Genomic DNA, 14,924 nt, shown 5'->3' with positions numbered 1-14,924 from the left:
GGGATTGTATGACGTAATCATAAAAGCTGCATCTAGTCACTGAAATTTTGTTGAACTAGAATAATAATGAAAGAAATATTTTTCTACTATAAATGCAAAAGCTGAATTACATAAATCCAAGATATGGAGGCTGACTGCAACTAATAAGTTTTTCATAAAAATAGACAATGCAAAAAAAAAAAAAAAAAAAAAAAAAAAAAAAGAAAGAAAGAAAGAAAGGGATAGAAGTAGATGGTTACTAAAATGTGCATGGTGATTTTTATAGTCATATGAAACCCGATTTGTTTATTCGGTACTATTCGCTTTCGAGGGCTGTAAAAAAATTGCAGCGAAAATGTATCCGCAAAAACGCCAAATCTAGCAAACACGCCCATTTAAAAGTGTGCCAAATCTCGCGTATGGGCTGATTTCAGATTGCGTAAGTTTATATAGTTCTACATTTCTTAAAACGCTATTGAAATACAAGTTTAATTTTTAATTATTTTTTTTGATATCCTATGGATTTAACAATTTGGAAATTGCCTATGATGAAAAGTCTGCGATAGAATTTTGGGTAAAGTGCAGAATCACCCACTTCTTGACGCGTTTTTAAGAATTGCACATACTCGGTATCCATGTACACATCGACTTATTTTCACTTAAAAAAAATTCCCAGAATTGCACAAAAATGGCACAGCGCACACCCTTGTCTTTATCTATGTACACATCGACCTATTGTCACTTAAAAAGCAAAAGAAAATTGACAAAATTCTAATTGTTTTTTACCCTTGTAAAAAGCGGCAAAGAAATAAGTGGGCGATTCTGCACTTTACCGAAAATGTTTTCAAAGAAAAGGAATCATTCATTATAGAAAATTATGTTTGAACAACCAACGAGATGACATTATGCTTTAGAGATAACTCGGTAGCGAAATATTATATGAAATTAACCTTTCATCTAAATTAAAACATCAATATTTAGATAGTTATTTACTATTATACTTCTTTTCTTGCGTTAGGGTTGCTGCAATTACTTTTGGAAGCACTGGCATCAACAATAGTTTGGCAATTTTTTACGGCCCTTGAAACCGAATAGTACCGTTTATTCCTATTACACAATTATTAGTGTAGTATGAACATATTATGAGATATGTATATTAAGTATTAATACCTATTATTTATTAATAATGAACTATTTCAGTTCTTAACAACTTTTAATGATATATCCAATTAAAGCAGTAAATCCTCCCTAAGATGACCGTCAGTTACGTACAATTTTCATCTTTTTTGAAGAAATCTGCCTTACAGAGGAGGTATTATATAAGCAATATTTATTTCTTCAAAGAAATAATCACCTCTTTCACAGGTCATCTATTACAAGTGATTGTCATAAATTATTATTATATATACACAGTATATGAAATACAAACTTAAATTATAAAATATGAATATATTTATTTTTTTCTTACATTAATTAACATAAATACATCAAATATTTGAATCACAGTGATTTATTTTTCTTGTTCATCAGATTTTAATGCTTGTGTTTCATGCAGAGTCATGCTTCGTAGCCTTTTTAATTCTTCAACCCATTTTATAACAGCTGGATTTCTAAAGGTACCTAAATTCAAAGGTTAATATATTTTTAAAACAACTACATTTAATGTTGCAAAAAAAAAAAAAAAAAAAAAAAAAAAAACAACTTCAGAAATCTTTAAATATTTAAACATCAATATTGTACCATATTTCTTTCACAAAAGATATAAAAAAAGTTTTAAAAATATAGTAGTAAAAACCAGTTGCCACATTATAGAAAACTGTAGCTTTACAACATTTTGGAAAATTAAAATCATACATATAACATTTTTTCTTCACATGTCACACACATATTCAAACACAAAACAAAAAATACATATATCAGGGTTCTGGATTAAGAATCTTTAGGATGAAGTTTCCAATAGACACACCCACCCATACATAGTACACATACCGAATTTTTAAAACACAAAATTTTTAACTGACGTTAAAAATAGCAGTCCTATATGCAAAAATTTGGACAAAAGAGGAAAAATTATGATAACATGTATTTTTAATTCATTTTACTTTAAATCTATGAAAAACATTTCTTAAAGAAAATGATATTTTGGCATGCAAGTGAAACATATTTATATACAGTGGATGGACAAAAATATGGAAACACCTTGTGAAATGCATGTTTGAAAAGAAAGATTGATTTTAATGAAATATGTAGGTGGCGCTGGCGTTTTTGACTACTGACGCCACCTATACAACTTCGTAAATGTGCTAAACAGTTCAGTTGTTGTCGTAGTACTGTTATGTGAGGTTGTCATTGCATTATGTCAGAGTTAACAGACTTCGAACGTGGGCAAATTGTTGGAGCACATATGGTAGGTGCTTCCATAAGCAAGGTAGCCGAGGTGTTTAGTGTTTCAAGAGGTACTGTATCGAAGATTTATTCCGAATATTTGAAAAGCGGAAAAACATCATCTGCTAAATCACAGTGCGGACGAAAGTGTGTCCTGAGTGATCGTGACAGATGATCATTAAGGGCAATTGTGATGAAAAATAAGAAGACCACAGCTGCAAAAGTTACTGCTGAAATGAATGTTGTGTTGCCGAACCCTGTGAGTACCAAAACAATTAGAAGGGAGCTTCATAAACAGGGAATTGCTGGCCGTGCTGCAATTGAGAAGCCACTCATCAGTGATGCTAATGCCCGTAACAGGAAAAAGTAGTGTTTAAGTCATAAAGCCTGGATTATAGAGCAGTGGAAGCGAGTAATATGGTGTGACGAGTCTTCTTTCACATTGTTTCACACTTCTGGTCGAGTTTACGTCTGGAGAACGCCATCTCAAGCCTATAATACAGACTGCTTGTTGCCAAGAGTGAAACATGGCAGGGGTTCTATTATGGTTTGGGCAGCCATATCATGGTTCTCTGTTAGCCCCATGATAACTGTATCAGGGCACATGACTGCCAAGACTTCTGTGAACATTTTGGCCGATCAAGTTCATCCCATGGTGCAAACTTTTCCCCGATGGTGATGGTGTCTTCCAAGATGACAAAGCCCCTGTTCACACAGCTCACATTGTCCAAGACTGGTTTTCTGATCACGAGGATGACTTGTCCCATATCCCCTGGCCACCACAGTCACCAGACCTGAATATTATGGAACCTTTGTGGTCTACATTGGAACGGAAAGTGCGTTCTCGTTATGAACTGCCAACATCATTATCTGAACTTGCCACCGTTTTGCAGGAAGAATGGTATAATATTCCTTTGGCAAACATACAGGAACTGTATTTATCCATTCCGAGAAGACTGCAAGCTGTTTTGGATGACAACAGGTTTCCTACACCATATTAAGCAAAGAAACATGTTTTTTTAAAGGTGTTTCCATATTTTTGTCCAACCCCTGTAGCTACAATTTATATAGCTTTATTTTTGACAATAAAGTTACAGAAGTAAGAAAATCCTCAATGGTTACAACTGGAAAGCATCTGAATTGGGAATAGAAAATACATGCATTCCTCTCTTTATATATATCAGGGTTGGCCAAACTTCATGTCAGTAAGAGCCGCATGTTTGAATTCAGGAATATTCAAGAGCTGCATCTAGATTTTCTAAAAGCCACAAGTTCATATTTACATCATTATAGAAGTAGTGGAGGAGGTTTTAAATAGAAAGAAATCACTGATAACTTTGTAGAATGAGTCTAAACTAATTAATAACTTCTTTTTGGACACTGAATAGTTTTAATTTACCATATTTCATACATATATTTTATATGCACAAGCCGCACAAATTGCCTGTGAGAGCCATATCAGGCTCGTGAGCCACACTTTGGCCACCTCTGATATATATTATGCATTAAATATTATATTATATGACAGTGTTTATATGTATAAATGGTGATTTTTATATTTTTTCATGCATGAAATAATTTTAACTGCAGTTATACAGATAATCATACTGATTTCAATTGTACTGACTTTTCTTATTTCTGTTACATTAACTTTTCATTTATCATAAAAATAAAGCATATTAACGTTTTTTATTGTCAAAAGTAAAGCATATGTGCATTTTATATATAGACATATTTCATATCACATGCTAAAATATTCATTTTCTCATTATTCTAAGATTTAAAAAGAAGTTTATGATTTTAAAGTAAAATGACTTAAAAATATACATAATCATAATTCCTCCCCTTGGTAAAGCTGAAAGAATGTGAGCAATCAAGATATATTCAGCATGCACAACATGTGGCATTATTTCTTTACATAACTATTATTCTCTTATATTTCATACTGTTTGTTATTTCCTTTATTTTATTTAGGGAAACTACGTTGAAATAAATATATTCAAAGACTCAAGTTTGAGGGAATGAGAAATAACAGATAATAAAAAAATAAAATTAAAATATCATAAAAGAATACAGTCAAAAGTCATTAATTCGGACACCCATAATCCGGAATGATCTATAATCCGGACCTCAAGCTACAAACTTTCTGCGCATGCGTCGCTTTGACGAATGCGCGTTTAATGATTTTATGAATGCGCGTTTAATGTATAACGGACGGGATAAGCTAAGCTAAAATTATCTAATTATCTATTTCAGTTAATGTTGCAGATTGCGTTGTTCCTTAATCTTCGAATTGGATCCGGATTATTATTTTTTGCAGACTGTTAGAGCAATTTTATAAAAGTAAGCTTGAACTTTCGATTATGTCAAATAGAATTTCCGATATATATTTACTAATATGTAAAGGATATACAAAGCGAAAGTATCTTTCGGAGTCCATTAAACAAAAAGTGGAATTGCTGCAAAAAATGGATAAAGGCATATCCTTTGTTTATCTAAACTTTAACGTTTGTTTATCTAAACATTGTTTATCTTTAACACTGCGGCAGGGCAGCCAGCGTGCAATGAATTGGAAGTTGATCTGTCAGCACTATCCTTATCTTAAGGGCAGATGTTTTTATTTTATTTGGCTTATAATTGCTTACTCAATGTAGTATTTCATCTTGATGTACTATGTACTCCGTCTTTGATATGATTTAAATCAAATGCCTCGTAATTATAATTCGCTTCCGATAGCGAAGAAAGTGACAGAGGTTATTGAAAACGAAAAAATTTCGATTGACAAATTAGTCGGTATTCTCGACACAGCAATTATAGGACTTGAACAGCGGAACTTTGTAACTGAACATGAAATTATGTCTGTTTATAGAATTAAAAAAAATGTATTATCACATAAAAAACGAAGCAACAACTACATTGAAAGAAACAAACTTACATTGAAACTTACAACTTACATTGAAAGAAATGTTTAATAAAGTAAACAAATAACTATTAAGCTTTTTTTTGTAAATTTTGATACCCTTTAGATCATAATTGTTCTTTATTTCGTAAATTATGGTTTCATATTTTTAATTTTATAATTTCTGCATGCCATTTTACCAGATTTAAATTGATGATCTATAATCCAGAAAAATCGATAATCCAGAATCGCCGAAGTCCCGACGAGTCCGGATTAACGACTTTTGACTGTAGTAGTTCTACATTAAAATGAGAAAACTGCTGACTTTTAAAGAAATATTATTCTATTGTTTATCAGAACTGAAAGAAAACTCTGGCAACAGCACAATAAAAGGGAATTCCTGAAGTGATTAAAGACAAATGCATTATTTAGGCCACATGATTAAAAATCAAATAAAAAATACTTTGATTCATTATCAAAAAGGAGAATTAAATAAAATATAAGTAAATGTAATTAATTTTTTTAAGTTAAAAATATTTCACTAAAATTTATTAATGTTGTTAATTATCAAATATTTATGTGTCCTTTCACTTGCTTGCATGTTAAAAGTAATTACGGTAAAAACATAAAAGCAACATTTATTAGAAAAATAAATTTTTAAAAAACATAGATGAGTATCAAAGTTAAAATGAACAGGTGTAAAGTCACTGTAAAAAGGGGTTTACACTAAAATTAAAAACAGATGCAAGAATTTTACTTGAAGGTTAGCATCGTCATAACTATTGTATTATTATTTTCATTCCAATTAAATTTTATCTAAAATGAAACTAATCCAATTAAGAAGAAATGCCCATTTTTAATTAATGCAATTAACAATAAATGCCCATCAGTACTTTAAATACAGACTCTTGTCTTTTCTACCAGGTCAATCACATAAAATTCCCATGATAATATTTTAAAGTAACAATTATAGATGTTTATATACTTTTTTTAACTGGTGTATAATTTATAAAAGTAAATATATGACATAAAGAATAGTATACCAGTTTGAAAGTTAAGAATTAGCAAAATCCTATTTTTCACTGGCTTTAACATTTTTGAAAAATGAATAAAAAATACTCGCAGAGAATGTTTATTTGCTTGAAAGTCACCAGCTATCAAGTCATTATGTAATAAAATTATTATTGCATTTTATTATGCAATCAGATTATTACTGAATATGTTTCTTCCATTCCAACAAACCCCAATATTAACAATAGGGGGAAAATTTTCACATTTACTAAAAAGTTGTTATAAAATGTAATAAATCTGATCGACTGGAACATTCACAAATAAATATCATGAAATTATTTTACCTTCAGTATTGTCAAAAAATCCTTGTAGACTAAGAGATTCTGTCGATTCTTTCTCATACTCATAAGCTTGTAGAATCATATCAAATTTATCTAAGTCTTTAACTGCCTTTGCCTCAGCTGTAGTTTGATTTTCATATTCCTATATAAAAATGAAGAGTTTAATATTTTAAGATACTTAAGAAAATAATATAAACTTCAATGAGGCCGACTTTTAAAAAATACTTAAAGTAATAGAAGAGATAAAGAAAAGCATGATTTTCAAATTCTCCCATGTAAATATCAAATTTTTAAACAATAATTAAGCTGAATCAGTCTCAATGAATCTTTTAAAATGGTAATATTTTATTTGGTACATTAATTAATCCTTCATATGGAGTGAGATAAAATAGTCTCATATGAAACTGAATAAGAATTAATAGATGGCGGAAATATCAAATGAGAAATGAAAATTCTTGCTCAAAATTAAAATCAAACATTCAGAATTCTCTCTAAATTCAGTCAAAAGTATTGTACATACAGAACTGCTCTTTGGAATATATGTAAACCTCATTTGTAAGCTTTTGGGTATCATTTAGTGCGATGGGACTATACTTGCATGACTAATGGTGAAATCCTAGTGGTCTGCTCAATTATACCTGTACCTGGTTGGAAGTACAGGATGGATTACCCACTCTACAGCCACAGTCTCAGTCTGGACCTCTCATTTAGTGATTTTCATCTCTTTGGACCTCAAACAAACTGGGTGGTAAGCAACTAATAATAAATACAGACATTTAAACAAAACATCAAGAAATGACAAAAGGACGATATGCTAATTTCTTCTGCTCTCATCAATGCTTTGATGTATCACCAGTACAAATGTTTGGACAAGCACGGTGGAAATCTAGTACAACAATGTTTACCAGTGTCTTACTACCTTATTTTTTGGACTGTCTTTATAATTTATAAAGTAACATAACAGAACTTTATAATTTATAAGGCATATATTGTAATAAGAATACATTTATAACATAATAGATATAAACATTTGGTACGTATTTTGTTGTAGCAGCCCCCAACCATATTTGGTGATTTTAGATTTGCACCAAGATCTCAGCCATAATTTTGCTAAGCTCATAATGCAAGAATGTAAAAATAAACAGCACAATAAAAATTAATAAAAATAATACTCGCATGTTTTTTCCTAAGAATATTTTAAAGAATTCTTATCCTTATTATTATTAATATTTTATCGCATATAATTGTGCCAGTCAACTGCAGCATTTTCACATATATTCATTTGTTTGTTACATTACTTCATGTATGAGAACTTCTCTGCCCAAGAATACATAAATCTAATAGCAGTGATGAATGATATTCGGGAATCGCTGAACCAATTTCCGACAAGAAGGCCATTCTTCTTTTCACATTTTTTAACTCTAGACTTCCAAATGGTTTCATCGTTCACATACTTGTTTGTCAGGCAAAAGACCTCTTTCTTGAAAAAATGATATAGCATCCACCTCATTACTTGGTAAATTAAAGATTTTTAATATCATATTTCCACACACACACAAAAAAAAGCATTGACTATATTTTTATGTAAACAATGCAAATTCAAAAACCTCTTCAAAAATGAATAATACAAGAACATGCAGTGAGAGCAAAAATACAAGACGGTTCTAATATATGATTATGTGTGGAGGTATAAGAACATCCAGCTAGTGCTAATATATGATCATGCGGACAAGTATATAAAGACACAGATTTTGGCGAGATATCTTAGCTGATTGGTGATTCAATCTCGGGAGCCACTACAACAAAGAAGTTTAAAATATTTTTACCTCCCACCAACCTACATTTACATCTATATCGGTAGGGGAGGTAATGTTTTTGATCCAAAAATTTAATAATGAGTTTTGAGTGAATAAGCACAAATTAAGTTTGCCACTACATATTTTTACTACTTTTATAATAAGGTTTCTAAGTGTGATGAAATGTGAATTTAAGTGTGATGAATCTTCGTCCATAATAAATGTTATATCAAATTAACAAAAATTTCTATCTTTCATATTTAAGTTTCCATTCAAATCATTTCAGTTTTAATATTTAAGACTATCAATGGGAATAACATATTAGACTTTAGCTAAAATTCATAAACAAAATGCGATACTTTACTTGAGGCTATGAAAAGATTTTCATGATAAAATATAGTGTTACGGATTTGGTATTTAAATAGCTAATGTTAGTTGAATTATAAATTAAATTGTTTTATTTCCCGTGCAGTGCAGCGTGTGACGTATATTAAAGGAAAGCTAAGTTGGAAAATTAAAAATACAAGAGCCCATGCATTTAACATTTAATATATAAATATCTCTTTTTGATTTCGAGGAAATGCTAGAAAATTCTCGCGCATTTAAAAAGCTTATATAAGCGGCATGAAAACCTCTCAATTCGTAGTTGTTAGTCAGTTTGTTGTTGTTTTAAGAGTTTGTTTAGAAAACTGCTCTTGTTGATTGTAGCGAATTCGCGGATTAGCTTTCCATAGCTGTTTTGAATTAGTTTGAGTGGTTAAAAGATAACTGCTGCGAGATATTGTAATACTGGACAAATATCTGAGGAAATTCAAGCATTTTTGTTGTGATAATAATAAATTTTGTTCATTTTTCATCGGAATTGTGCATTCATTTCATAATAAACCCATACGCATGCAACAATTTTGTGATATAATCCAAAATTTTCAGATTTGGTATTTAAAACTAATATATGCATATACAATCATGAGAGAACAGCATATTAAATTTTGACAATAGTATATGAAAAACCGGAACTGGTACTTTACTTGGAACTCTGAACACATTTTCATGGAAAAATAAAGAATCACAATAATAAGAGTTTAATCTAAAATAATGTTGTGCATGTATTTCTACTACATTTAGGCATTATATTTATTTATACTAAGCTATAAAAGAAAATTATTTTTATAACAGCATTTCATTTGCAGAACTTCAAAACTGTTGTAATGCAGGCATGCTAGAGAAAAATGTATTTGTTTTTCTCTTGCACTATTGATATTGGCAAGGTACAAGAGCAAATAGCAAATTTGGAAACACCTCTTGCTTCCTTCTTACTGATCCCGGAACATATGGTAGTCATTATTCATCTGTAATTCCAAAGACTAATGATGCTTGTCTATTGATAGCTAAGTATTGCATGCAGATTGAAATGAATTTAAATTTGTTTATATCACAGAAATAACATAGAAGAAAATTAAACTATGTATTTGTTTCAAAGTATTTACTTTAAATATGTTATAAATATAGAATTTTCCTTAATTAGAAACAAATTAAATTATATGTTATTAAACTGCCCAATAAAATAATTTTTTAATAAAAAGAAATAAAGGGACAAACATTTGATACTGTTAATATAAATTTAGAAAAAAAGAAGTTTTTATAATAAGGCCAATTATTATTAGAAGAAAGTCTGTGTTTGTTCCTTCCCTAATAACTCAATCACTACTACAGCTATCATCACCAAATTTTCCACAGTTCTTTTCTGGATCCTAGTTTGGTCCTTTTCATCAATGTCCACTTCCCCCCCCAAAAAAAAGATAAAATCAGAGATATTTATTAAAAACACTTAAAACAGTAATTTTCAACTTCATTTTTCTGAGTGGCAATGGTGTTGATATCAGCAACAATGGCAACAGTGATATATCAGCAACAATGGTATGGCTGCATGCCATTGTTGCTGATAGAATGGCTGAGAATTAGTTTATTTTTCTATCCAAATTTTTATGTGGGTTCCATATTGCTCAAAATAATTCATTTTGCTCAAAATAATGATGTATTTGTTTTCATTTTTGCTGACCCAAATGGCAGTTCCATATATCATATGATTCTATGATTATGCAGTCAGTGTGATTCTATGATTATGTAGTACATGTATTGAATATTACTTTGTTTCTTCATCATTTTTTATGCTTTACAATAACACATCATATTCCTTATGATGTGTAATATGCTATTATATGAATTTTCAAATGATATCATGAGTAAAATAATACATTACTCTCAATCTAACTGGCATTGGGTACTTCCCTAGTACCTAATAAAATATAACACAAAATTTCATATTACAGACCTTTCCATTTATTGGAAAAACAAAATAGGTTTTGTTTACAATTGATTGACTGGAAGTCATACTTTAACTTAAAGCTTGTTGCTACTTAAAACATGAAATTGGCAGGTGATCATATACTGGCCACATCAGATTTTTTAAAATACCATTCTTTTCACACCTGCTTGATAGTTAAACTGAACTTACTTTCTGATAGTGTTATATAAATTCCTTTAGCGTAAATTCTGTAGAACAAATGAGATTTGCAAAAACTACCAAGGTATCATTCAGTGTTTTGATTTATTTTTAAATGAAAAATCAGATGAATTTACAAATAACTACTTCATTTGTATTATGAACTAATACGTGTTTTTGCCTAGAAGTCTTTCAATTCAAATATGACACTTAAAATGTGGTTTTTCAGAGCTGTAATAATGCTCCAAACTGATCTCCGTTCATTTCTTTGAAGTTAAGTTTAACTTTTCAACATGAATAAATTACATAAACTTGCTTAACATATCATCAGAATGTATTTGTTATCAGTTTTGTAGAAGCAATGAAAGTGGATGATTAGTCATGAAAATGAATAACCCAGAAAAAATAAGATTAATATTATATTTTCTATTACAATTTTGAAAAAGGTAATTGCATGACTATATCAATGATTATACAAAATATTCCACAATATGTCCTTTAAGAACAAATTTTAAGCCTGCATAAGATTTTATCTTAAATTAAACAAAAATAACAATGAATAAATAAATAATAAAAACTTGTATAAAATATATTAGTAATTTTTAAAAATCTAGTTACCTCAAACAAATGCATGAATTCCTTTCCTATTTCTTCACCAACAAGTGAACATAATTTTTGCATTGCTTCCTAAAATCATTAAAGTAAATAAAATCCATCAAACCATCAATGCATCTTAAAATAACACCTCAATTTAATTGCCTATTTGAGTTTGAAAAAAGTGGTTACCATTTCTTTCCTATGCTTTTCTTCTTTACTAATGCCACAGAATGGTGTCAAATCCCCAACTATGCATTCAGCCATGTCATGTACTAGAGCCATTTTAATGCACCTAAAAATATGAAATGTGAATAAATAAAATAAAAGTCATATTTTAAAGGCAATGCAACAGAAAAATAATTACTTCTTAACATGACAAATGATTTATGCAAAACAGCGAAAATAATAATGCAGTAAGAATGTCCATTATCAGTCACTGGTAATGTTTTGTGTTGCCACTCTGAAAAGTATATTGATGTTTCAAATTTAATTAGAAAACTCACTACTCTAAAACAGTTATGTTGCCACATGCAATATATCTGTCTTTCGAGTTTAATAAACAAATTTGCTGATTTAAAAGAAATGTATTGATGTATTGAGAATGCCCAAATCAAAATATTTTTATCTTCCCCATGGAAGTTTTTTTTTTTTTTTTTTTTTTTTTCCCCCCCACAGCAATGTGCAAAATATTTTTTTTTCAAATTTATGCTGTTATTAATGACTTACAAGTAGCTTCATTTCAATTATTAGTTATTATTAAATGGACCCGTGAAATTATACTGACATAAAGAGTGTCCATTTGTTTGTGTGTGTGCGATTTGCATAATTTTAGTTTCATTCCAATCTTTATGAAACTTTACACACTTGACCTTCAAAATAAAAGTTTACAAAAGACCACTCGACGGAGTCCATACACAAGGCGTATATATTAGCCAAATCTGTACGCAGTCACAGTTTCCAAACTATACAAATAACTTTTTAGATTAGTATATGTTGTATCCATTCATACATGTGTTAAAAATCTATAGTACTTCTTACATAATTTTCACAATTTAGGAAAAAAAATTCTGCGAAAACTTTCAAAGTTTTATATGCATTACTAAAAAAGGGGGAAGGCTGAATCAAATTTTAAAACGTAAATTTGCAAGACAGTTAACCAAAGCTCTCATACATTGTTACTGAAGTGTATGTGTTAGAATCTATACCATATTAGGAAATATGTAATGACAAAATAGGATACAGATCATCCCTTGCAGAAGCACTTTATTTTACTCACCTGCAGTACATTTTCGCTTCGTTAATTCTTCATTACATAATTGCATCCATTTGAAAGACAATATATTTTTTTAGGGGGGCATTTAGTGGCTCATTAGCTTGAATTATACTTTTATTAACCAACTGCTGTTACGATAAATCCTTCCTTGTTTTACAATAGTTATTATGTCAAGGAACAAATTGTTTTCAGAGCTTTTTTAGACAAATCCTTATTTTTAATTGTATTTTGGTGATACTTGGTCTTCCTTTCATCAGATATACTGACATTATTAAAAGCTATTTTCCACTGACTGTGAACTTTATTTAAAATCTCTCTTAAAATTAAACACAATTTTTTTAATAATTATAAAAAAAAACAACATTCACTATTTACTTTGAGGGATGAAGGAATTTACCACAGGCTAACATTTTACAAAAATTGAAACTTTTATTATTATTATTTTATGAAAGGTATTCTTCACAAAATTATCACAGTATTACACTCATCTCCATAAATTAAGGATAATGCAAAACCAGGCAAAGGAAGAGTTAGAAGCAAAACAAATTTGACTTATTTGTAAAGCTTATTTATTAAACAAAAGGTAAAGGGCAAAAAAAAGATGCTATATGTTTGATATTCTTAAAAAAATTAGCGATTTTTTCTCCCTGGAGGAAATTAAAAAAAAAAAAAAAAAAAAAAAAAACCCTATTTACAAAAAACCAATATTACATGATTGGTATGATTGTTAATACATTGTATGTCTCCCAGACGATGCAATACAGTCCGTACAATGCCTAGGCGTGCTGAGTATCAAATTATCGATCTGATCTTGGGGATATTACACCACTCAAAGAGCAATGCTCTCCGAAGTTCCGGTAGACATGTAGGAGGAGGTTGACGGGCTGCAACTCGTCGGCCAAGCATATCCCACACGTGCTCTACTGGATTCAAGTCCGGTGAGAATGCTGGCCACTCCATACAGGTGATATCCTCCGATTGAAGGCATTCGCTTACGATGTTTGCACGGTGAGGACGGGTGTTGTCATCCATAAATACAAATTGTGCGCCCATGGCGCCCCGAAACAAATGTACATGTTGTTCCAGAATGACGTCCCAATAGATCTGGCTTGTCATGGTTCCAATTTGAACATGCTGGTCAGTTCTGGAACCCGGAATAATTCCACCTCAAACGAGAACTCCTGTACCACCGTAATGGTGTCGTTCAATGATGTTTTCTTGGTGGTAACAGGTACCTGGAGCTCTCCATATGAAAGTCCGGCGAGAATCAAACTGCAAGCTAAACCTGGCCTCGTCAGAAAACATCACACAAGCCCACTGTTGCAGTGTCCACAATGCATGCTCTCTACTCCAGGCTAACCGCAGGCGACAGTGAGTTGCAGTAAGTGGAACGCATCTGACAGGTCTACGAGCATACTGACCAATCTGCCCTAAGCGTCTGTACACAGTCTTCCTTGAAATTGTCGTACCTGTGGCTGACGAGACAGGTCTGAGGCTGTGCTCCGCCTGTTTCTTTTGGCAGTAACTGCCAAATACCGGTCCTCATTCGGCGTTGTAACTCTGGGGCGACCTGTGCTGTAACGTCTACTCACATTACCATCATCTTGGAATCGTTGCCAAAGCCTGGAGATGACACTCTGGGCAATTCCAAGTTCGTCTGATACTTCCAGTTGGGTACGCCCACAATCCAGACGGCCGATAATTCTACCACATAAAAAATCGTCCAAATGCGTCCTTTGTGTCATAACTATTCGGTTATTGCACTGAAATGCTTATAAAGCACCTGCGAACAATTTTACTTCTTTGCCTGTATTCCTTATATATCACTCTCTTACACTCTCGTCATTGTGACGTACTATCGGTGACATCTGGTTACTTCCTGAAATTTGCATATGATTCTTGAAGATGTGTGTAGTGATTTTACAGGTGATATATTTATTTTAGAGTTTGATTTCCGCGTGACTCCGAATTATCCTTAATTTATGGACATGAGTGTATTTTAAGGATACTTCTTGCACAACATTTTTCTAATCATATAGACATAGGTAGATAATCATCAGTCGAATATAAATATATTTAAAGAAGCTTCATTCTTATTATTATTGATTCTATAAAGTTTTTTTGTATTACTTTAATTACC

The 14,924-nt window shown here is 31.0% G+C and overlaps 1 protein-coding gene across 3 annotated transcripts in view; it reads right to left on the bottom strand.

Annotated features, from left to right (window-relative positions):
* Positions 1-1,413: 1,413 nt before the first annotated feature.
* The window catches only part of LOC118199569 (5'-deoxynucleotidase HDDC2), a 32,178-nt gene continuing 18,667 nt past the window's right edge, over positions 1,414-14,924 (bottom strand). For all 3 annotated transcript variants that reach the window (XM_035371459.2, XM_035371460.2, XM_035371458.2), the window contains exons 4-7: positions 11,701-11,803; positions 11,533-11,601; positions 6,619-6,757; positions 1,414-1,599 (exon numbers count right to left, since the gene is read on the bottom strand). In XM_035371459.2, coding sequence (XP_035227350.1) covers positions 1,490-1,599; positions 6,619-6,757; positions 11,533-11,601; positions 11,701-11,803 — 421 coding nt within the window. In that variant the 3' untranslated portion in view covers positions 1,414-1,489. The remainder of the gene's footprint in view (positions 1,600-6,618; positions 6,758-11,532; positions 11,602-11,700; positions 11,804-14,924) is intronic.

Source organism: Stegodyphus dumicola, chromosome 12, assembly GCF_044657685.1.
Source record: "Stegodyphus dumicola isolate Sdum_Otavi_A_Nest chromosome 12, ASM4465768v1".
NCBI lineage: Eukaryota > Metazoa > Arthropoda > Arachnida > Araneae > Eresidae > Stegodyphus > Stegodyphus dumicola.
Note: the sequence above shows the minus strand (reverse complement) of the source record. Positions and strands in the feature narration are given on the sequence as shown.